The sequence below is a fragment of the Neoarius graeffei genome, chromosome 21 (assembly GCF_027579695.1).
Source record: "Neoarius graeffei isolate fNeoGra1 chromosome 21, fNeoGra1.pri, whole genome shotgun sequence".
Classification (NCBI taxonomy): domain Eukaryota; kingdom Metazoa; phylum Chordata; class Actinopteri; order Siluriformes; family Ariidae; genus Neoarius; species Neoarius graeffei.
Window position 1 is genome coordinate 61599967 of NC_083589.1, and position 26113 is coordinate 61626079.

The window sequence follows — 26113 nt, forward strand, 5'->3', positions numbered from 1 at the left end:
ATTTTACCTACGGGTGGGCGGGTGCTAATGTAAAGCCCTGGTACACGTAAATCAATCATATAGAGATCTTGCAGTCACGTGACCGGAAAGTACACAGCCGCCATCTTGTCGGTAAAGAACACCGCTGAATACTGCTGCACTCGTGTACAAAATGGATCAATTTCAACCAACGGACTACACGGCTCATTTTTCTAATGAACAGATAACTAGATATGTCTAAAATAAACGACCTACAGATTAGTGACTCTTATGGCTTACCGGACGGAGTTTTCACGACTGTGTCAGTGGATATTGAACTGCCAGAGGTGGAATACCCAGATGTGTATAATTACCTCATTAACTTTCCCTCGCTGTTCAGTGGTGAAGCACTGCGTGCTTATAAATCTCTGCACAGTTATCTTTACAGAAATTCAGGATTTGTCAGCGACTCAGATGTGGCATCTTGTAAACAAGAAAATAATAATCCTCATTGGACGGGTAAGTCACTTAAGTATTGAGTACTAGTACTGATACTAGATATATCAGTAGTACCTAGTATAGCACTGACCAGCTGATTATAGAATAGAATAAGGTAATTCCAGCTGTAATTCCAAATCGTCCGTCTTGTTTACCATGGATCTGGCGTTGGAGAGGTAGAGGCTTGGCAGTGGAGGTTTGAGTGGCTGTTTTCTGAGCTTAGTCAACAGGCCGGCTCTGCCTGCAGCCTCGCTTTTGCTTCTGCTCCTGACGCCGCCTCCTTCACCTGCCAGACCCGATAACAATCCACGGAGACCCCGCTAGTCTCGCTATCTTGTCCGGAATGTTGTGCATGCGATGGAAATCGCTACAAACCGTCATTTTCTGCTGGAAACCAATGTCCAGCAAGTCCATACGGTTGTAGTGGATATTGAAGTCCGGTACAGACGAACAACACGCAAAAATCCACACAAAAAACATAAACGTGCACAGGTAGGGAGAGCTTGTAGCCGCAGCCGTTGTAGTAGAATTGTATATAGTAGGGTTTTCCAGAAGAAAAGGCAGAAGTAGAACCAGAAGTAGAAGGCGGAAATATGGCGTTTGACCGTGTAGGTATCATGCCGCCATCTTGTGTCAGAACTACAATTCCCAGTCCACTTCCGTGTGACCTACGTCACGCGTGGGCGGGATCATCTACGTCATCATACAAGGAAACATAAAACAATGGGACAACGCTTCCATCTTTGTCTCTCACGTCTGGCTTCCGATGAATCTGGACGTATAAAGAGGCGCGCTCTCCACCCCAAAAAGACGTCTTCTTTCTTGCAAGATCCATCACTCAGCGCGATTTTTTTTCTTACCCTTGGCAAAGGTAAACTCTAGAGTCGCGCGATCCTTAAACTCAACCCGAGTTACAACCGGTTTACTTGCATTAGAAGTGACGTCACGACTGCAGCCCAGGCAGTTAAAAGTTAAGAAGCGATTGAATCCTTTTTAACTCAAAAGCGCTGTGCATCTTATTCTGATCAGAGACTTTTCCTCACGAACGCTGAGGTTCGGACCAAGAATCCTCTGCTTTCCACGGGAACCACCCAAGTGCTCCGCTGGACCCGAAAGTTTTCTACACCTCCATCACGAGCGGCTCACGTGCTCCCACGGTGAGGCCTGAAACTACACCGGCGAATAGTTCTTCGTATCTTGCTAAAGGCAGGATTAAGTAAGATTTTGGCATTTGGGCATAATTAGGATAGTCTTAGGAATTTGCTTTTATTTGAAATGGTGTGAATTTAAACCCAGGTTTATTCATTACACTGTTAGACACGCAGCGTGTTGATTTATTTTGGTTCTATGTTCTCTCAATTGTTTAATAGATAGGCTGCGCATGCTTCTCTCTCTCTCTTATTCTTAGTAACATTATAATTTCATTATTATACATCTTGATCTCATTAAGATTTCAGTGGATTCAGTATGGTTATGAGCTAGTGGGTCAGCTACAGCTTCCCTTTTGTCTGCTTAGCAACACAAAGCTAATCAAGGCCTACCATGTGCTCAGCAGGCCATCAGGCCTGATAAACCACACCTCAGCTAGAAATCCACAAGCCAGCTTTTAGTTAGCTACGGCTAATACCCTTGTCTTTAGCAACACGTGCTCAGTAGGCCTCACCAGGCCTAACAGACACACTTTAGCTAGGCCATAGGGCCTTTAGCAAACACACACTAGCAACACAAGGCTAATCTAGGCCTCCACCACGTGTAGTTAGCTACACGAGGCTAAACACATGGTCAAGTCCTACACACACACACACACACACACACACACACTGTTTTAGCTAGCCACAAGCTAGGCCATACACACACACCACACATGTATATACACCTCACTGCTTGTATATATTGATTATCCATTTTTTTTAATCTTTGTATAATAAATTCATTTATTATCAAAGCTGTGTGTATTCATCTTGTTGGTGAACAACATCTGAAGTCCCCAATCTTCTCAAAGAATTCAAAAAGGGTGCGTATGTTATGTAATATGGTAAGTGATCGTAATAATTTGGAAATATACCATAATTTAGCTGTTTGGTAATTTATTATTAAGCACCAGGATTAATGGTATGATTCCCTAAATGATTCCCTAAATGATTCATTGAATGATTCACCAAATGATTCACTAAACGATTCATTGAATGATTCACTAAATGATTCATTGAATGAGACTGATTCTATGGTATGATTCAATTCAAACGAGTCAAATTAAACGATTCAATGGGATTGATTCATTTTAATTATTGACCTTCAAAATTTAATGAGACTGATTTAACGAGATTGATCACTTAATTTCAATAATTAACTGATTGCACCCACAACCGACAAGATGGTGTCTGTTACAATCTGGATCGGCTGTGACGTCACATGCAAGATCTCTATTGCATTCCTGGACGTACAATAATGGACAATCTATTCTTAATATGTGATATTGATCTATCAACTATTCAAAGACTTAATCTTGTTTTTTTTATCCATTGACCAAGAAAAAGCTTTTGATAGGGTTCAGGGCTCGAAATTCACGGTGGTCTGGTCGCCCGAGGCGACTTAATTTGTCATTTGGCAAGTAATTCCTGTCACTAGGCAGCCCGGCTGGCTAGTTGAAAATAAAGATATATGAAGCGAAGATTCAGACACACCGTCAACTAAAGCTGCCACATATTAAGCGCGTGCCGTGTCTGTTAATCGATGTGTTTATTGGCAGGACGGTCAGGCTGTCGGTTTTTTCACTACTGCGCATGCATGTAACAGACATCCCAAGTCTCCTGGAAGTTCCGGGAGTCTCCCGCATATTGATAGTGGCTCCCTGATGCTCGCAAATTGGAGAATATCTCCCGGAATCTAGAGCAAGCGAGCAAGAGCGTGCACGCGAAACATAAATGTCTGCATCGCGCATATGACGGAGTGCGCGAGAGAGACTGTTCATGTAGCGCATGCTAGACAAAGAGCATCCTGATTGGTTTACAGACATCCCAACCTGCAGACCCCTCCCCCCCGCTGATGGGGAAAAAAGTCCAATATATTATTATTTGTTGATATTATATTATGGTGCTCTGTGTTGTTCTCATTTATGTATTTAACAACAGTATCAAAATACTCGGGTCTTGAAATAAATGCACATTAGTCATGAACAATGGTAACTACTCACTTTTGTGTTATTTTTGACAGAAGTAAAATTCATACATGAACAAATTTTGGCGAGTTGATTTTCTGTTTGGCGAGTTACTTTGGAAGGGAACTAGTCCGGCTGGCTGGTGGAAAAATATATGAATTTCAAGCCCTGGGGTTGATCATGAATATTTGTTTAAGACATTGAGAGCTTTTGGTTTTGGTAACACTTTTTTATTTATTATAACAATTTATTAAAGGAGATACGCAGAGCCTTTATTTTTAAATACATTTCTGAGTGGATAGTATCTCCATCTTTGACTCTTGTATGCTGCATAAAAATATTTTTGAGAGTTAAAAAAGTTGGCATTTGAGCCAGCCAGCCCTGAGTGCGTGACGTCACAGTGGGAACCGGTTTTAAGGCCGAGGCCTTTTACAGCTATAGACCAAAGTCTCGTCTCGTCTTCTTCCGCTTTATCCGGGACCGGGTCGCGGAGGCAGCAGTCTAAGCAGGGAAGCCCAAACTTCCCTTTCCCCAGACACCTCGGCCAGCTCCTCGGGAAGAACACCGAGGCGTTCCCAGGCCAGCCGAGAGACATAGTCCCTCCAGCGTGTCCTGGGTCTTCCCCGGGGCCTCCTCCCGGGGGGACATGCCTGGAACACCTCCCCAGGGAGGCGTCCAGGAGGCATCCGAAAAAGATGCCCGAGCCACCTCAGCTGATTCCTCTCGATGTGGAGCAGCAGCGGCTCTACTCCGAGCTCCTCCCGAGTGACTGTGCTTCTCACCCTATCTCTAAGGGAGCGCCCAGCCACCCTGCGAAGGAAACTCATTTCGGCCGCTTGTATCCGCGATCTTGTCCTTTCGGTCATTACCCAAAGCTCATGACCATAGGTGAGAGTCGGAACGTAGATCGACCGGTAAATTGAGAGCTTCGCCTTTTGGCTCAGCTCCTTCTTCACCACAACGGACCGGTAAAGCGACCGCATCACTGCGGAGGCTGCACCGATCCGCCTGTCGATCTCACGCTCCATCCTTCCCTCACTCGTGAACAAGATCCCGAGATACTTAAACTCCTCCACTTGAGGCAGAACTTCTCCACCAACCTGGAGAGGGCAAGCCACCCTTTTCCGGTCGAGAACCATGGCCTCGGACTTGGAGGTGCTGATTCTCATCCCAGCCGCTTCACACTCGACTGCAAACCGCCCCAGTGCATGCTGAAGGTCCTGGTTTGAAGAAGCCAACAGGACAACATCATCCGCAAAAAGCAGAGATGAAATCCTGTGGTTCCCAAACAGGATTCCTTCTGGCCCCTGGCTGCGCCTAGAGATTCTGTCCATAAAAATGATGAACAGAACCGGTGACAAAGGGCAGCCCTGCCGGAGTCCAACATGCACTGGGAACAGGTCTGACTTACTGCCGGCAATGCGAACCAGACTCCTGCTCCGTTCGTACAAGGACCGGACAGCCCTTAGCAAAGAGCCCCGAACCCCATACTCCCGAAGCACCCCCCACAGAATACTACGGGGGACACGGTCGAATGCCTTCTCCAGATCCACAAAGCACATGTGGACTGGTTGGGCAAACTCCCATGAACCCTCGAGCACCCTATGAGGGGTATAGAGCTGGTCCAGTGTTCCGCGACCAGGACGAAAACCGCATTGTTCCTCCTGGATCCGAGGTTCGACTATTGGTCGAATTCTCCTCTCCAGTACCCTGGAGTAAACCTTCCCTGGGAGGCTGAGAAGTGTGATTCCCCTATAATTGGGGCACACTCTCCGGTCCCCTTTCTTAAAAAGAGGGACCACCACCCCAGTCTGCCACTCCAGAGGCACTGTCCCTGACCGCCACGCGATGTTGCAGAGGCGTGTCAACCAAGACAGCCCCACAACATCCAGAGACTTGAGATACTCAGGGCGGATCTCATCCACCCCCGGTGCCTTGCCACCGAGGAGCTTGCAAACCACCTCAGTGACTTCGGCTTGGGTAATGGACGAGTCCACCTCTGAGTCATCAGCCTCAGTCTCCTCAGTGGAAGACATGACGGTGGGATTGAGGAGATCCTCAAAGTATTCCTTCCACCGCCCGACAATGTCCCCAGTCGAGGTCAACAGCTCCCCACCCGCACTGTAAACAGTGTTGGCAGAGTACTGCTTCCCCCTCCTGAGGCGCCGGACGGTTTGCCAGAATTTCTTCGAGGCCGACCGATAGTCCTTCTCCATGGCCTCCCCGAACTCCTCCCAGTTCCGAGTTTTTGCCTCCGCAACTGCCCGAGCTGCAGCACGCCTGGCCTGCCGATACCCGTCAGCTGCCTCGGGAGTCCTGGAGGTTAACATGGCCCGATAGGACTCCTTCTTCAGCTTGACGGCATCCCTTACTTCTGGTGTCCACCACCGGGTTCGGGGATTGCCGCCACGACAGGCACCGGAGACCTTGCGGCCACAGCTCTGAACAGCTGCGTCCACAATGGAGGTAGAGAACATGGTCCACTCAGACTCAATGTCCCCCGCCTCCCTCGGAAGCTGGGAAAAGCTCTCCCGGAGGTGGGAGTTGAAGACCTCCCCGACAGAGTGCTCGGCCAGACGTTCCCAGCAGACCCTCACCATACGTTTGGGCCTGCCAGGTCTGTCCAGCTTCCTCCTCCGCCAGCGGATCCAACTCACCACCAGGTGGTGATCAGTTGACAGCTCAGCCCCTCTCTTCACCCGAGTGTCCAAGACATAGGGCCGGAGATCAGATGAAACGACTACAAAGTCGATCATCGACCTCCGACCTAAGGTGTCCTGGTGCCACGTGCACTTATGGACACCCCTATGCTCGAACATGGTGTTCGTTATGGACAAACCGTGACTAGCACAGAAGTCCAATAACAAAACACCACTCGGGTTCAGATCGGGGAGGCCGTTCCTCCCAACCACGCCCCTCCAGGTGTCACTGTCATCTCCCACGTGAGCATTGAAGTCCCCCAGTAACACAATGGAGTCCCCAGTCTGAGCACTCCTCAGTACCTCTCCCAGGGACTCCAAGAAGGCCGGATACTCTATACTGCTATTTGGGCCATAGGCACAAACAACAGCAAGAGCCCTCTCCCCAATCCGAAGGCGCAGCGAGGCGACCCTCTCGTTCACTGGGGTAAACTCCAACACATGGCGGCTGTGCTGGGGAGCTATAAGCAAGCCCACACCAGCCCGCCGCCACTCACCACGGGCGACTCCAGAGAAGTGGAGAGTCCAGCCCCTCTCGAGGAGCTGGGTTCCAGAGCCCAAGCTGTGCGTGGAGGTGAGCCCGACTATCTCTAGCCGGTACCTCTCAACCTCCCGCACAAGCTCAGGCTCTTTCCCCCCCAGCGAAGTGACATTCCATGTCCCAACAGCCAGCCGCTGTGTCCGGGGATCAGGTCGTCGAGGCCCCTGCCTTCGACTGCCACCCAATCCACATTGCACCAGTCCCCTACTGCTACCTCTGTGGGTGGTGAACCCACAGGAGGTCGGGCCCACGTCAGCTCTTCGGGCTGAGCCCGGCCGGGCCCCATGGGCAAAGGCCCGGCCACCAAGCGCTCGCATACGAGCCCCAACCCCGGGCCTGGCTCCAGGGTGGGGCCCCGGCTGCGTCATCCCGGGCGACGTCACGGTCCTCGGATTTCTCTCCATAGGGGTTTTGGTGAACTGCTCTTAGTCTGGCCTGTCACCTAGGACCTGTCTGCCTTGGGAAACCCTGACAGGGGCATAATGCCCCCGACAACATAGCTCCTAGGATCATTCAAGCACACAAACCCCTCCACCACAATAAGGTGGCAGTTCAAGGAGGGGTAGACCAAAGTCATATAAATAAAAATTGGTGGTGAAAGTAAGAAATAGCGTTACTGACTCGCTCAACTAAGACTGATTTGACTTCACTGATTGTGGGTTGACTCTCATTAAAACAGGATGGGTGCTATAACTTATGCAACATACATGTACATGCATGCATTTTCACTGATAAAATGTAAAAGGCTCATTAAATAATCAGATGAACTGAGACAATCACATTCTGAAGCAAATTAAATAATCTTATACCGCTAACTTAAACACACAGTACAAGTTACATGGATTAATCTAAATGCAGGGAAACAACGTGGTTTTTTTTTTTTTTTTAATCCAAATGCGAGTCGGAGCTTACTCGTCTGTTCTCGCTTCTTGAAGGCCGAGCTTGTGGCCGATTTTGTTTTTGAAACAATCTGGCTTTCAGTTGTTCGTTCAGTTCGCTGTTCATTCACTTCTTCCATGTAAGGGCGAGACGGCAGTAATATCCAGTTTAGAAATCAGATGGCTGCTCCACTTTCACTTTTCTTCATACTGTGCTTTCCGCCATTACTGCTGGGCTCAGGCAATTACTAAAACCCGGGACGGAGCAGGATGTCACCGGTTTTAGCAACAACTGCGGGGAGGTCACTGCCCGAGCGATATGTCCCATCCTGTTCTGTCCCGGGTTTTAGCAACAACCCTCGGCTCACGCTCTGGGAGGACTGGTGCAACTGAACTCCGTTTCCTTTAAAAAAAAAAAAAACCTTGTAGTTTTCTTTTCCTTTAATTGTTGGTACTGCACCCTCTTTCAATACGGGCTTATAGCCAACGCTCCTCAACAGATCAGAGGTCTCGTACGAGTCTTCAGTAAAATGTGCAGAGCAGAGGAGAGACCACTTCATAGGCGCCCAATGTGCCCGTGAACTTCTCGCAAAATGCGTCCAAATCTTTGCAGTTTGAACATTCTTGGGCCGTGAATGCAACGTAAATCCACCTTCTGTCATGTTGCTGCACCCGCCAGCAACACATCTACGTGGCATGGCGATAAATTAGCTCAAAATGGAGGATCGGAGTTGCAGTCAGCGCTGTGTTTTAGTATAGCGGAAATGGCGATGAGACTGATAGACTTCCTGCTGTGATGTCATGGATGTCAAGGTCATTCACTCAGACCGCTACCTATATGAATCACTTTAATCATAAAAATTACTATATTAGATTTCTTGTTCATGCTTAAAACTATTCCTGTGCCATTCTTGAGGTCTCAAGGCATTTATAAACGAAAGTGAGGCCATGGCTCTGCGTATATGCTTTAAATGCTTCTGTAATCCTAAAAGTTGGTGGCGGACATAGTCGTTCAGTTAAAGTTTTTAGAGGGATCAGACAAGGATGTCCTTTATCTGGGTACTCATTAGCAATAGAACCTTTACTACATAAACTTTGACAGGATCTAATGGGGCTTCCATTTCAGGAAGTAAATGAGCAAGGTAAAGTAGCTCTGTCCACTTATGTGGATGATGTGACTGTCTTTATAAGAGGCCAGGAGGATGTAGGTAGTGTTATGTGCAGTTTGGCCCTTTATGAAAGAGCATCATCTGACAAAATAAACTTAGGAAAATGCAGAGCATACATGATGGGTCAGTGGCAAAGGAAAGGCTTGCCAACTCTGCCAGCAGGACTGGAGTGGAGCAGGGAGGGAACGAAATGTCTAGGTGTCTTCCTTGGTAGAGAAGGTCAGTGCCAAGTTGTCTCGATGGACTTGGGTCCTGCCCCAGTTGTCATACCGGGGGAGAGCTCTGGTTGTGAACAACCTGATTGCTTCGATGCTGTGGCACTGTTTCACTGTCCTAGAGCCACCAGAAGCACTCGTTAAGGAGATCCAGAAGAAGCTGGTAAACTTCTGGTGGCGATGTCACTGGACCAGACCTGCCGTGCTGTTCTTACCCCTGCATGAAGGAGGTCAAGGACTAATTGATCTGCAGAGTCTCATCGCAGCCTTCCGTTTACAGTCAGCACAGCGTCTTCTATACAGAGGAAAGCTGGCATGGACAAAAACAGTCTGCCTACTCTTACGTAAAGCTGGGAATCTGGGCAATGAAAAACATCTCTTTTTGACGAGGCTGGAAGGGATGGACTTGTCCGGGACTATGGGTTTTTATCAAACCAAGCTGAAGGCCTGGAACAAGTTCATACAGGCTCAGAGACTTACCACACAGTTTTATGGCAATGTAGGACAGGAACCACTGTTTCATAATATCTTCATACAGAGCAGGACATTGAACTCTGCAGATGTGAAGAGAGCGTTCGTAAAGGCTAGTCTGGTGAATTGAGCTAACCTAAGGAGCGGAAGGACATGGAAAACTGCTGAAAGACTGAGTGAGGAGTCAGGAATAAAATCAATCCGCTTGCTGCAAAGACTGTTGGATGAAGTCTTGTCCTCACTCCCCGGTAACTTCAGAAGGGCACTCTGAACAAAACCTGTCCCGGAGGTTCATGGAAGGGAACTGCTCTTCCCATCTCTGGCTATCACTGCTGTGGTGGAAAACCAGGTTGAGGAGGAACAGACGCTTCTATCCTTTAAAACACCCCAACTAGCGGACTCTCCAGCAACATCAAAAAAGGCCTTATACTATCGAAGTGTCAAGTTCCGACACAAGGTGACGTTGGACAGACTGCAGGAGTCGAGGTGGTTGGGGTTGCTTGCACCAGGCTCGTCCCCCAGAGGATGCTGGAGGTCCCTGTACAAAGCTCCTATAGAGAAATGCACTGCGGATCTGCAGTGGAGAATAGCACATGGGGCCGCGGCCGCAAACTGACACGCGGCACACACAGATCCCAGGGTAGACAGGGTTGTCCTTTTTGCCTGGAAGAGGAAGCACTGCAACATCTATGGCTAAAGTGCGGAAGGTTAAGAAGCTTATTTGGTTTACTGAAGGAATGGTTCAGGGAATTTGAAGAGGAGCTGAGCGAGGCAGCTTTCATTTTCAGTTTAAAATACAACGCATTGAAACGAAGGAAGATTAGTCTTAACTTTCTGATCAGTCAGGCTAAAATGAGCATTTGCCTTACAAGGAGAAACAAAATGCTAGGATCAGGGCCGGTCAACCCTGTTCTCATGACCAAAGGTCTCGTGGCAGCTCGGCTGAAAATAGAATTTTATTACAAAATGACCTCATGTCTAGATGAGTTTGTTGAAATGTGGGGGCGAGGAGACGTGTTATGTCGTGTGTTTGATGAATCTTTGCTTTTGTCTTTTTAAATGGCGATATAAATAATGGACAGTCAATAATTATGTGTATATACAGTGTTGTGAAAAAGTGTTTGCCCCCTTCCTGATTTCTCTCTCTTTTTTTTTTTTTTTTTTTTTTTTTTTGCATGTTTGTCACACTTAAATGTTTCAGATCATCAAACAAATTTAAATATTAGACAAAGATAACACAAGTAAACACAAAATGCAGTTTTTAAATGAAGGTCATTATTATTAAGGGAAGAAAAATCCAAACCTACATGACCTTGTGTGAAAAAGTGATTGCTCCCCCCCCCAATTAAAACATAAATTAACTGTGGTTTATCACATCTTTGGAAAGTGGAGTTCAATTTCTCTAGCCACACCCAGGCCTGATTACTGCCACACCTGTTCTCAATCAATAAATCACTTAAATAGGACCTGCCTGACAAAGTGAAGTAGACCAAAAGATCCTCAAAAGCTAGACATCATGCTGCGATCAAAAGAAATTCAGGAACAAATGAGAAACAAAGTAATTGAGAGCTATCAGTCTGGAAAAGGCTATAAAGCCATTTCTAAAGCTTTGGGACTCCAGCGAACCACAGTGAGGGCCGTTATCCACAAATGGCGACAACATGGAACAGTGGTGAACCTTCCCAAGAGTGGCCGGCTAACCAAAATTACCCCAAGAGCGCAGCGACGACTCATCCGAGAGGTCACAAAAGACCCCATAACAACATCCAAAGAACTGCAGACCTCACTTGCCTCAGTTAAGGTCAGTGTTCATGACTCCACCATGAGAGAGAGACTGGGCAAAAATGGCCTGCATGGCAGAGTTCCAAGACAAAAACCACTGCTGAGCAAAAAGAACATAAAGGCTCGTCTCAGTTTTGCCAGAAAACATCTTGATGATCCCCAAGACTTTTGGGAAAATACTCTGTGGACTGGCGAGACAAAAGTTGAACTTTTTGGAAGGTGTATGTCCCATTACATCTGGCATAAAAGTAACACAGCATTTCAGAAAAGGAACATCATACCAACAGTAAAATATGGTGGTGGTAGTGTGATGGTCTGGGGTTGTTTTGCTGCTTCAGGACCTGGAAGACTTGCTGTGGTAAATGGAACCATGAATTCTGCTGTCTACCAAAAAATCCTGAAGGAGAATGTCCGGCCATCTGTTCGTGACCTCAAGCTGAAATGCACTTGGGTTCTGCAGCAGGACAATGATCCAAAACACACCAGCAAGTCCACCTCTGAACAGCTTAAGAAAAACAGAATTAAGACTTTTGGAGTGGCCGAGTCAAAGTCCGGACCTGAATTAGGGATCGACCGATATGTTTTTTTTCAGGGCCGATACCGATAGCGATTATTATGGAATTGGGATGCCGATAACCGATATGTGCAACCGATAAATGTAAACATTATAATTCACATGAAATTAAACATAGCACACACTGACACAGACCTTCATATCCATGAAATGTATGTTTAATTGTAAAATTGAACATGAAATTTTGTGCAGGGAGATGCCAGCAGCATTTGTACAATAAAGTCAAACATTAGTTAGAATAAAATGAGAAATAAAATAATAATAAAATAAATATTCACCAATAAAAAAAATAAATCACTCCCTACTATATTACAGCTCACCATTTTCAGTGGAAAATAAATGAAAATACACTCTGGATTCTTTTACACTAAGAACTAAGTAAGACTTACCAACTTCAAGTAGTTTTTAAATAACAAACCAAGTGTAGGGAGCTGCCTGCAGCATTTTTTAAAAAGTAAACTCAAACATACAGTAAAGTAGGCTATCACTCCCTATTAGGAGCGGCTGCTGCTTTAAGAGTATATCGCTTTCCGAATCAGAAGCGCTAGCGAGGAGAATCACTTGCGCAAGAATTATAAATACTAGTCACACCTGGCGTGTTTAAATGTTCAAATAGCGCTTTATAAAGTTGCCTTGACCGCCTCTCTGTATGGCTGTCATTCTACTGTTCGAGTAGAACTACTGACACATTCACAACGTTTCCAGACGGGGATTTAAAAATGACTGCAGCCTGCGTTATGCTGTTTCAGCGAGACTAGTTGGTTGTAGGCTAATTCAAGTGCTTCCTTCCGTAAGCTAAGTTTGCCTGGCTACACAGATGCAAATGGACCATTTTAACGAGTAGTAGATGAAGAATGTAAACATATAATGATGTTGTGCTTTTGCAACTTGTGTGTTTGTGACTTATTGCGGGAAAAGCAGCGTGTCCTTACCTTGATACGGGCGCCTTGAAACAGTTCAGAGTGTTTAGCTGCGCGTGTCGATTGGCTATATCTCTTGTGCCAAACAAATCAGATGTTGTGGTGGGCGGGACCGTGTTCTTGAACTCAGAGAGGCGAGTGCAGGAAAGGACGTGCAGTGACAGTCGCGTTAGGAACGAAATGGCTGCAAAAAGGCATGTTATCGGCATATCGGTAGAAATTATGGCCGATACCGATAACCCTAAAAATGCAGAATATCGGCCCGATATATCGGCCAGGCCGATTATCGGTCGACCCCTAACCTGAATCCGATGGAGATGCTGTGGCATGACCTTAAAAAGGCAGTTTGTGCTCGGAAACCCTCCAATGTGGCTGAATTACAATTCTGCAAAGATGAGTGGGCCAAAATTCCTCCACAGTGCTGTAAGACTCACTGCCCGCTATCGCAAACGCTTGATTGCAGTTATTGCTGCTTAGGGTGGCCCAACCAGTTATTAGGTTCAGGGGGCAATCACTTTTTCACACAGGGTCATGTAGGTTTGGATTTTTTTTTCCCTTAATAATAAAAACCTTCATTTAAAAACTGCATTTTGTGTTTACTTGTGTTATCTTTGTCTAATATTTAAATTTGTTTGATGATCTGAAACATTTTAAGTGTGACAAACATGCAAAAAAAAAAAGAAATCAGGAAGGGGGCAAACACTTTTTCACACCATTGTACATATACTTTTAACTTGGTTTACCAAATTGTAATTGAATTGTTCATTTTAGTTTTTGTTTGTTTGTTTGTTCATGTACTTGCCAGATGACTCAAAACTGTGTGCCAACTAAGGCTACGTTTACATTAGACGGTATCTGTCTCGTTTTCTTCGCGGATGCACTGTCCGTTTACATTAAACCACCTGGAAACGCCGGGAAACGGGAATTCGCCAGCGTCCACGTATTCAATCCAGATCGTGTCAGCTCCGGTGCTGTGTAAACATTGAGATACGCGGATACGCTGTGCTGAGCTCTAGCTGGCGTCATCATTGGACAACGTCACTGTGACATCCACCTTCCTGATTCGCTGGCGTTGGTCATGTGACGTGACTGCTGAAAAACGGTGCGGACTTCCGCCTTGTATCACCTTTCATTAAAGAGTATTAAAGTATGAAAATACTGCAAATACTGATGCAAATACTTCCTGTTTCATGGACTGTAACGGATTTGCTTATTTAGTAATTTTAATACAGAATTTACTTTGAAATTATAATCAGACACTCCAACGCCCCTCCTAAAAAAAAAAATTCGGATCTGCGCGATTCAGCCGTGAAAAAGGCGCCATCCGCCAAAAGGCGCGCTGTTTGCATCCCTGATTAAGATGCTCCAATTAAGATGCCCACTGCACTTTTCAGTGTGTTTCAGACAGTGTGTTGTTCCTGCAAAATAAGCACAAGTTAAATGTTCTCCGGTATATGTTCTCAAGTTTACAAAGAACAAATTGATATTAGTGTTAGCACTGAAATGTATGTGCAGTCTGCAGTGCAAGTTTTAAGTTTTCATAAAACAATTTGATTCTGCTTGTTAAGCAGCACTGATGTGTCCATGCTTACAGAACAGTTGATAATACTAGCACAGAAATGGGAATTTTCTGTATGTTGTAGTGAAGCAACTCTTGGTTTTGCCAGCAGTAGAATAGAGAAATATATGTCTGGCAAGAGTGTGTAGTTATGTATGTGAAATGTAACTTTACAGTGGTCAATAAATTCTGATTTTCTTCAGTGACACAGATATTGTGATGTGGTTGAAATTTCTTGCAATATATCGATTATCGCAGAATCGCTGTACCGTGATAATATCGTTATCGTGGGCAAAATATCGCCATAGTATCGTATCGTGAGGTATCTGGTGATACCCAGCCCTACTGTGGAGCCGAGCGTATCCGTGTATTGGTATTGTTGTGTGCACGCGAATCGTGTATTGGTGTTGCTGTCTGCACGCTAATCGTTTTAAAAACGTTAATCTGATGATCCGCTGATACGGTCTAATGTAAACATGGGCTAAGACTGTTAAAGACTAGTTGAAAGTCTCTCTCTCTCGGGTGCAGAGTACTCAGGGTATAGCTGTGTTCTCAGCTCTGTGTGCTCGTGTTACAGGGCCATCCTGAAGGAGATGGGGATCCACAGGAAGATGTCGACCAGTCAGGCAAGAAAGAAATGGGAAAACCTCAAAAAGAAATACAAGGTATGTTTTTACAGCCCCAGTCTAATCCACTTATGTCCTGTAAAATACAAATCCCCAATCAAACGGGGCAGAACTGTGCTCTGCTGTTCCTCTGTTGCCGAATATCCTCAACTCTGTTTGGTTTCAGCAGTTAAAATGGTGCAACGTGTTTATTACAACATTTGTAAAGTTTTTGATGAGCTCATGAGCCCAAACTCAGCTCGGACTGTAATCAGACACTGAATATGGAGTACAGGATTAGGATCAGATTGGATGCACTGAGGCACAGAATTGCCTTAAAGCCTCTGAGCACTCATTACTAACCATGTGTCCATACTAACGAGTGATAAGTCTGTTTGTGTCGTTTGTTTGTCTTTGGTGGCTGTGGAGAGACGGATACGGTTGTCACTCGTGGGCGTGGCCTGCTAAGGTCTTTAGATCCAGTGAGAAACGATGGTGGAAAAATACACAGGCTGCGTATTCTGAATTCCCTAAAATGTGAAGGAAAGGTGCTTCACTGCTTCCTTTGCTATCTGCTTTAGAGTAGGGTGCACTGGACTGTCCTTTAGGAAAGGAAACGAGATAATGCTTCCCACAATCCCTCACAGTAACAGCGTTTAAAGTAACACGTCATTAGCCTGCGTCATCATGAGTTCTCCTTCACCTCCATCGAGGGAAAAGTGGTTAGGAAAGGGCCTAGAATGGACCATTAGGACACAGTCCTAACGAGATAAATGCAAATTAAATAACACCGTATTGAGCAAAGCAGGCTAATTGTATTAGCTATGTATGCTTGCCAGAGTAATCTGTGGTTGGTTGAAGAGAGCAACTGGACTTGCTTGAAGATTCTTGAAAACGTTTCACCTCTCATCCTAAAGGCTTCCTCAGTTCTGTCTGACTAATAGGGAGGATCCAGTATTTATCCTCTCATGGATCATCATATAATCTGAATCAGAATGCTGATGGCTGCATTGTAGGTGGCTGATAAAAGATGTCATAGACACCCACCTCTGTTCAGTGATGGTCGTTCCAGGTTGACAAAAATGAACGATCCTCTCTGGCTAAGATGTCTGCCAGTTTTCCAGAAGTCCTCTCATAGGGAACTCATCCCAAAGTGCGTAGAAACATATCTGTGACGAATCTCAGTCATCCAGGTACATAGTAATCTGTGGTTGGTTGAAGAGAGCAACTGATTCGGATTCTATGATGATCCATGAGAGGATAAATACTGGATACTCCCTATTAGTCAGACAGAACTGAGGAAGCCTTTAGGATGAGAGGCGAAACGTTTTCAAGAATCTTCAAACAAGTCCAGTTGCTCTCTTCAACCACAGATTACTGTGTACCTGGATGACTGAGAATCGTCACAGATGCAGTATGTTTGCCAGAGGAATCCTTGATTTCTGCGACTTCCTTCCCAAGCATTAATTTTCTTTGTAACGTCTCCATAGGCATTTAATGAGTGGCGAAATAAATCACAGTTCCATTTTTGTGTGTCTGACTGCGAATGGGAACCAAACACAAGCAGGAAGTAAAGTGTGGAACTGAAGAAACGGATTAAAAAAATAAACAAAACTAGATAGAACTCGACGCCAACGGCGTCGATGGGGATGCCTCCGCCTGGTAGACTGCACGCCTTATTAAGTTATGATTTGGGGATGGACATTTGACCTCACAGTGACCTTGACCTTGGACCTTTTGATCTCAAAATCTCATCAGTTCATGTTTGTCCCAAAGTGCACAAATGGTGAAAGTTTGGTGAAATTCCTTTCATTAGCCTTTGTGATCGCGTTCACAAGGTTTCGGGACGCACGCACGCACGGACAGACGGACAACCCGAAAACATAATGCCTCCTGCACCTTACGGTGGCGGAGGCATAAAAAACCCTTCCATTGTAACTTTGCACAATGTTATTCTAGGTTTTGTTCAAACATTTTATATTTTCTAGAGAGTTTCATTCTATCTCCTTTCTTTGTTCATGGATCCTACCCCTCTGTCAGCCAGCTGTGAATTACTTAAAAGCCCAGACACAACCTTGGCATGTCCTGGTCACCCGGCCTTCTGATCTGTCCACTCGGGATTGTCTTAAAACCTCTAATCAACATCAGAATAACAGTATTATCAGCTTTCAGCATTCCCCCTGGATTCTGAAAAATGTTCCCCACTTTTTATGCCAACGCCACCGCAAGGTGCAGGAGGCATTATGTTTTCAGGTTGTCCGTCCGTCCGTCCCGAAACCTTGTGAACACGATATCTCAAAGGCTAATGAAAGGAATTTCACCAAACTTTCACCATTTGTGCGCTTTGGGACAAACATGAACTGATTAGATTTTGAGATCAAAAGGTCTAAGGTCAAGGTCACTGTGAGGTCAAATGTCCATCCCCAAATCACAACTTAAGGCGTGTAGTCTACCGGACGGAGGCGTCCCCATCGTTGGCGTCGAGTTCTATCTACAGGGTGTCCGTGGAGTCTAAAGTCTAAAAAAAAAAAAGTCTAAAATTACACATTTTCAATTTTAGGCCTAAAAAAGTCTAAAATACAGAGATATTTTGCACTGTTGGTCTAAAATCTCATTTGGGTAATTTAAGACCTAGGTTACGTGCAGAATTATTCTGCACGTAGAAAATCTTCCCGGAAGTTCCTTTCAGCACCTAGATGTCAACCGGGATTGGTTGGCATCTCGGTGCTGAAAGGAACTTCCGGGAATATTTTCTAGTTTCGGTTGTGTTGCCAGATTGAGCGGTTTTAAGTGCGTTTTGGCGGGTTTTGAACATATTTTGGGCTGGAAAACGTCAGCAGTATCTGGCAACACTGCCGGCAGGAAGATTTCCTGGTTCCGGTTTACAGCGCTGATTCAGTTCGTGCAATTGCTGGTGTTGCGTAGGCTACCATGTAAGCTCTGTCAATTTCAGCGACAAATTAAAAATGGAGGCGGACGAATTGGTTCCTAAAAGAACTAGTAAGGGGTCAGTCATCTGGCATTTTTTTGGATATCGCGAGGAGGACGTAGAACAGCAAATGCCAGTTTGTAAAGTGTGCAAAAAAAACCTGTCATCACGAAAGGCAGCAGCACTACAAATATGTTCCATCACCTGAAAACTCACCTGGTACAGTATGAAGAGTCTCTTAAACTCCAAACTACTTGCCCACGAGCTAAACAAATGACCATAGCGGCCTCGTTCTCCAAAGCCACCCCATATGAGAAAAGATGGAGAGCTATAACGGATGCAATCACTAACTTCATTGCCGAAGACATGCTCCCAGTTAGTATAGTGGAAAAACCAGGCTTCCAAAAATTACTAAACACACTCGATCCCAAACATGAGTTGCCTGGTCACAGACATTTTACAGAGAAGGTAATACCGGAATTGTACACATCTCGTACCCCTTTTCCACCAAATCAGTTCCAGGGCTGGTTCGGGGCTGGTGCTGGTTCACAACTCGTTCAACTTGCGAGCCAGCTGAGAACCAGCTTGCTTTTCCATCGCTCGCGGTGCTAAGAGAAGACACGTCATTACGTCGCTGTATACGTCAGTTACGTCATTGTATACGTCGCTGTATACGTCATTACGTCGCTGTATACGTCATTACGTCGCTGTATACGTCAGTTACGTCGCTACGTTTCATAAACCTTGGTGCGAATATCGAAGCAAAAACAACGCGGAAGAAGCAGCAGCAGCGACAATAATAATAATAATGGACAGAGGTGGAAAAACTGGATTGACAAAGTAAAAGTCCTGCTTAGGTTTTCCTTCTGCCTGTGCTCTCAACACAGGTGATTTCACCAATTAGCTCATCAACCTGGCTTGGGGGATGTGGTAATTAGGATCAGCTGGTTCATTGAATTGGCTGGAGCAAAAATGTGGCAGGGTTTTTACTTTCTGCACCCGGGTTTTTCCACCTCTGATAATGGATGACTTCGCGTTTGTACAGCTGCTGCTTCTCGTCGCTTAAAAATGGCGATCTTTCGCGGTCTTGTTGTTGGTCTTAACAACTCCGCCCCCCGCTGACGTAAGCAGTTCTTTCCTCTGGCCCAGCAGAGAGTTGGTGCTAGCCTGGAACCGGTTTTTCTGTCCCAGAGCCAGTTCTTTGTCAGTGGAAACAGAAAACCCGGTTCCAAACTAAGCACCGGCCCCGAACCAGCCCTGGAACTGCTTTGGTGGAAAAGGGGCGTGAGAGGCAGAGCCAGAAAACATTCAGTTCAAAAGTGTGCAAAGAGAAAAATTATGTTTTGCAGATCTCTCTCTTCTCTCCCGCAATCTCTCTCTATTGTGAATGTTCCAGTGGTTCTCAGTAGTCAGGTTAATAGCTTGGAGATCTATTTTTTTAAATAATTTAATGAATGAGCACTTTTCTTATTTAGGCTAAATGTCTTTCTCAGTGTTGAGCTGCACTTTATTGGTTTGAGCTCTGAGCAGCTCTGTATTGTGTTGCCCCTTTGCTGCAATTTTCAAGATTGTTTTTGCAGTTCGTGCCACATCTTTGTTGAATAAAAATAGTCTTATTTCAACTCAATTGTGATTAATCACCAACATGAAAATTTAAAATGTGTTGTTGAAAACCACCTGTAAAGTTAACCAAGAATGTTATTTAATCTGCAGGGATTGTAGTGAAAACAGTAAAGAGTAAAAGTTAGATTTCATGGGGTCCTTTAGAGGAGATTTAAATATATCGAGATATATATCGTATATCATGAAATGGAGAAAATGTATCGGGATATTCATTTTTTTTTCCCATATCGCACAGCCCTATTGTCACGGTTTGTAGCAAAATGGGCAAAGGCAAGTTTAACGACTGCTGGCTTGAACGCAATGATTTCGTAGACTGGTTAAAACGTGTACCAAACAATCCGTTTGAGGCGTACCGCACATTGTGCAAAAGAACACTCAAACTCAGCACCCTGGGTGTAAAGGCACCGGAATCGCACGCGAAAGCGGAGAAGCACCAGGCTGCCCATAAACGTCTGCAACATTCGCATGCCATCACTCAATTTTGTTCACCGTTGTCAGGTCCAAGCACATCTCGAGACGGTGTATCAGCGAACTCCGTGCAAACTGTAACGCTACAACACGCAAACCGTACGGAATCGAATGCCTCATCCTCAAGTGATTTGCGGGATGTCTCTGGCTCCACTGCAGCTTAGTTCCTCATTAATGCAAGAGCGCACCCTAGGGATGTAATGAGTTCATTGGTGAATGATGATAAATTTTGTTATTTCGAAAGTAATTCAGGCTCTCCCAAGTTTCTTTATTTTTTTTTGTGTAGCATAAGTCTCTTAAATTTAACCTGTTATGGTCTTAAGTCTTAAATTGAACTTGTTCAAGCCTGCAGAAACCCTGTATCTAGTTTCCTTGAAAAATCAAGTCAAAGAAGTATTCTTCAATTTTTCTTTTTTTTCTTTCCCTTAGTTACCAACTTATCAAAGTGGACTTTAATTCAGGTTTATACCAACCAAACTGGCACCATTGAAATATTTGTACAGATGCAGCTTGGCCTCTCCGTTCCATATAAAATTTGGGCTCCACTCCAGACTCTAATAAGACCGACCTGATTTTGGGCCCCTGTGTACCATCAAGCTCAAATAACCCTCTTTAGTTTGAGCTCACTGAAGGTTATTTTTTTTCATGGAATTACCCTAAAGAGATGTTAGGACTCCCTTTAGCCTTTACTTCAACACAGCACTTAATTTACAATTGAACAGTCGAGAAGAATCTTGGAACAACCAACAGTGAAGGAATCTGAATTTCCCGTCGATTTATGAACTGAACACAGAATGACTGCATTTTACATCATACCTTAGTTTGCTACAGGGACTCAACATGCCACGCCCCCTGAAACCCAGCTCCCTTCAGTCGCTTGCTTGGCTGACAGCACTTTCACTTTGGTGTTTTTTAACCGACCCCTGTATGGGTCAATCCATGTGAAATCACCAGAGGCCTCGCCACTGACCATCTCAGATTTGCTTCATACTTTCTGGAAATATTGTCAGTGTGCCCAATAAATAGTGTACAAAATTTTAGGCTTGTACCTTCATTAGTTTGAGATATAGGGACTTTAAAAAGGGGGCGTGGCCCCAATTTCACTGTTAAAATGTGTGCTACAGAAAACAGACCCAACTTCCATAAGTCTCATCTCATCTCATTATCTCTAGCCGCTTTATCCTTCTACAGGGTCGCAGGCGAGCTGGATCCTATCCCAGCTGACTACGGGCGAAAGGCGGGGTTCACCCTGGACAAGTCGCCAGGTCATCACAGGGCTGACACATAGACACAGACAACCATTCACACTCTCATTCACACCTACGCTCAATTTAGAGTCACCAGTTAACCTAACCTGCATGTCTTTGGACTGTGGGGGAAACCGGAGCACCCGGAGGAAACCCACGCGGACACGGGGAGAACATGCAAACTCCACACAGAAAGGCCCTCGCCGGCCACGGGGCTCGAACCCAGGACCTTCTTGCTGTGAGGCGACAGCGCTAACCACTACACCACCGTGCCGCCCCTTCCATAAGTCATTGCTTTTAAACTATTCATGCAAGATACATGAAGTTTTCAAGGATTGTTCTTCAATGCCAGATGCCTTTAAATACTAAAATAGAAAGTTCACAGTTCAATATTTGCCAAGTTATGGCTTGCTGAAAATCATAAAATAATGTGCTTTGGAGCACCTTTGACACCCCCCCCCCCCCATATCTCCACATTTAAAGCACACCAGATCTTTCAAATTTTCTTATTTATTACTCATGTTATAGTACTCTTTAGGCAACCAGGTATGCATTCAAAAGAAATAAAACTTTCTGATTTATTAGGCTTTAAAAAAAAAAAAATGTTGTGCCTATAATTCAAATGCATATTGCAAATGTATGACAAGGTCTACCATAAAAACAGTTACACCACTGGAAAGAGCTTGTTCTGATTAGCAAATGCACAAAATATGAAGTTGGTACCCTAAACCAAACTATAAATATTAAGGCATCAAGTACGGCATGTTTTACTATAGACGGAAATGCTGTTTTAAGGCATATTACAATACAATTACAAACCTACAGTGTAGAAAAAATAACCTTAAAAATAGTTTATTTGAAGAGCTTAAACAGTATATTGATTTTGCTTTTCCACATCAGATGGAAGTTTATACTGCCTGCCAGTTGATGTAAGTGGGGCATCAATGATTTTCATGACATGCACCAGAGGGACCCAACAGTTACCCTCTCTCCTGGGCCAGCTGCAAGTCTGAGAGGGACCATGAGGATGCATAAATGTTACTTGTACATCTTGTTCCTCCTCTGATAATGCACAAATGTTACCTATCCACCACTGTGTCACACAAACATACAGCATATTGACCAGGAATTGTATCTGCCAGAGAGACTGCTGATTTAACAGGGGTTTTATGCGTTACTTGTGGCCGATTCCCACTCGTATCCACAATGAAGCTAGGACCACCTGACACCCTGCTGACCTGCAGCTGGTTGGCATGATTGGAACGAATGAGTGATTGTCTCCTGTTCCAGGAATAGTAGCTGACCTTGAAAATCTTGTCTCCAATGCTTTTCTGCTCTCCATAACTTCCCCTGTACCAACCCAGATGAAATGGATGTTCTTTATATGTTTTTCTGCCCACAAAAACAGATCAGATGGGGTTAGTATGTGATCACTCGTGACCGCCTGTAAGCTAGCTTGAGCTGCTGACCGCTTTACAGTGCCTCCAATACCATCACAGGGTGATTTACCATGAGAAGTGGCAAAGAAATGCCATTCTGCCAAAAGTCCAAAATCGTCTGCGTGCTTTATTAGATTTGTGAAATTTTTATAGTTTTTGTATTGGGCTGCTGATCCGTCACTGAAGTAAATGACCTTTTTCAGCTGGGGATGTAAATGGCATACATACGGTAAAACCTTTTTTTTAAGAATGCATGCACGGCCACTGTATCGTGCTTAAGGCAGTCACTTATTATGCAGATAGAGATGCATTTCGTTACTTTTGTACCATCTTCATTCTTTGCTCTAATGTACACTGCAAATGGATGAAGAGTGCATTGGCTGTTGTCCCAGTGGGATCCCTGGGCAGAATCCTGTGGTTTTTCAGTTTTTATGCATCTCTGGATGCATCCAAGTAGATTATATGCCTTAAAACAGCATTTCCGTCTATAGTAAAACATGCCGTACTTGATGCCTTAATATTTATAGTTTGGTTTAGGGTACCAACTTCATATTTTGTGCATTTGCTAATCAAAACAAGCTCTTTCCAGTGGTCTAACTGTTTTTATGGTAGACCTTGTCATACATTTGCAATATGCATATGAATTATAGGTGCAAAAAGGGGTTTTATTTATTTTTTTAATTTTTTTTATTTTTAAAGCCTAATCAAAGTTTTATTTCTTTTGAACACATACCTAGTTATCTAAAGAGTACTATAACATGAGTAATAAATAAGAAAATTTGAAAGATCTGGTGAGCTTTAATGTGGAGATATGGGGCGTCAAATTTGCTCCAAAGCACGATTAGAAGACATATTTTTTTATGATTTTCAGCAAGCCATAACTTGGCAAATATTGAACTGTGAACTTTCTATTTTAGTATTTAAAGGCGTCTGGCATTGAAGAACAATCCTTGAAAATTTAATGCATCTTGCATGAATAGTTTAAAAGTAATGACTTATGGAAGTTGGGTCCGTTTTCTGTAGCACACGTTTCAACAGTGAAATTGGGGCCACGCCCCTTTTTTTAAGCCCCTATATCTCAGAAACTAATGAAGGTACAAGCCTAAAATTTTGTACACTATTTATTGGACACACTGACAATATTTCCAGAAAGTATGAAGCAAATCTGAGATGGTCAGTGGCAAACATTTTTCTAAATCTGGTGATTTGGGGCGGAATTACCCGTATTACTGACGCTGTCCGATGTGCTCGGGGTCGGTAGGGGCTGAGTGCGCCTCCCTCCGTGGCTGTTTCAGCCCTTCAGCCATCTTCAGTGCTTGAAGAAGCCCGAACAAAAAAATTTCATCAGCTTAGACTGCGCCATTGTTTGGTACATGTAGAGATAATGACATCACCACACCAGGTTGATTCAGAGACACTGCGATTGGTCAAAAGCTTGGCGCCCATTTGGTCATTTATATAGTTGATTTTTAATTGGTCACAAGCACGTGCTCATTGTTTACACTCTGGCTTCCCGTCGTCTCTTCATTGGGGTTTGGATTTCGACAGAGGGATTTGTGGAATAATTTCTACAAAATATGACTTGTGATGACTGACTAATACATTCGTCACCATGACAACTGTGAGTAATTTTCTCTTTGTCGATATCGAGTGTGACGAGTGCCAGCGGGAACCCTGGCTTTGATTTAGTGTGGCGTTGAAGATGGGGAAACGGGTTTGGTGACTCCTAGTGGGAAAGTGAGCAAATTACACAATGTGTTGCTGATCGTATTCATCATCTAGTATTTCTTCATCAGTGTACCAGTCGTCATAGACTAAAAAAAAAAAAAAAACCATTCAACTGGAAAATGTGTTGGTTAGTTTAAAGCCTGTATTGTAATTTTTGATCTAAGATGAGCTGGTGTGGTTCCTCTTCCAGGAAATGAAGAACCCTCCACCAGGCATCACGGTGAACCCAACCAACTGGCAGTGGTTCTCCCTGATGGAGGACGCCATGGAGGGCAGGCTGAACGACAGCGAGGCCATAGTGTCCACCATGTCGCTGGGGGAGGACAGCGACTACCGCCCCGACAAACCCAGGAGACGGGGTCGCGACTCATTCCGCAGTGACATCGAGCTCCTCGTCGATGGAGAAGACACGGGGCTCTCGGGTGACACAGGAAGAGAGCTGGGCAGCGACCGAGATGACATGGAGCACGAGAAGGCGCTGCTCGAGAGCGATCGGTCGGCTCTAGAGAGCGAGAGGATGGTGCTGGAGCGAGAGAAGATGGTCCTGGACAGGGAGAGAGCCGGGCTGGAGAGGGAGCTCGCTGCGCTGGACCGGGACAGGGCGTCCCTGGAGAGAGAGAAAGCCGCCGTGGAGCGGGACAGAGCCTCAGTGGAGCACGAGCGTGCTCAGCTGGAGAAGAAGAGGGCTGAGATGGACAGAGAGAGAGCAAGGCTGGAGAGAGACAGAGCAGCACTGGAGAGACAGAGAGCAGGCATCGGAGGGGACGCAATCGACAGTCAGGAGGGACCCGAGAAAGCTGCGGCCGAGGAGGAAATGGAGCTCGCGTCCATACAGAGGAGACAGAAATTCCTCGATTTATTCGAGAAGCTGATTGAAAACTTCTGAAAGGTTCTAGAAGAGTTGGCTTCTTGATATTCTGAGTGTATTTTTTTTTTGGGGGGGGGCGCAGAAGATGCTGTATAATTTGCCATGCTTGAATTTTTTTGTTTGTTTTTTGTGATATCCTACTGATGTGAACGGCAGATGTGATCAGGGTCTGAGTTTGAGTTTTCCTGAGCTGAGGCTGTCAATGAAAAACGTTAAGCCACCTCTGTTTTGGAGAGGTCATCCAAACAACTTTTATTCAATTGTGGTATTTCCATACAAAGCACATAAGAACCAGGTTCAGCATCTCTCGCCCTCACACAGTACAGCAGCTCTGAAGCGTTCACCTGAAGGCTTTTGCCCCGTGTACAAAACAACAGAGAGGAAAAAATGTTTTGATTAATTATATACCAAATATTGCAGTTCATGTGGAAAAATCATGATTTATGTTTTTATATTACAATACAAACTTTACAACAAAAATGTTTATGTTGATGCTTCTTTTATTGCATTAGATAATAAATTTTACCTTTTGAAAATTCAGTGAGCACCAGCTGTGACTGATTTTACGCTAAACACATTTCAGAAACAATTATATGAATATTAACAATATATCGCTTATTTTATTTTTGTACAAAACACATTTCATTTGTCTGGTTTTCATTTCCAGTCCAAAATGGAAAATGAGTAAAACACATTAAAGGGTTGATTTTTAGATCAGGAGTTCCAATATGCGCCGTCTTAAATTGCCTTTTTTTTTCCCAGATTTCATGAATCTGATTGTTCTTG

General features: G+C 44.7%; 1 protein-coding gene across 1 annotated transcript in view; it reads left to right on the forward strand.

Annotated features, from left to right (window-relative positions):
• Nucleotides 1-25867, forward strand: part of si:dkeyp-38g8.5 (uncharacterized protein LOC568385 homolog) — a 49324-nt gene extending 23457 nt beyond the window's left edge. The window contains exons 3-4 of the mRNA XM_060903459.1: nt 14998-15085; nt 24650-25867. Coding sequence (XP_060759442.1) covers nt 14998-15085; nt 24650-25345 — 784 coding nt within the window. The 3' untranslated portion in view covers nt 25346-25867. The remainder of the gene's footprint in view (nt 1-14997; nt 15086-24649) is intronic.
• The last annotated feature ends 246 nt before the right edge of the window (nt 25868-26113 follow it).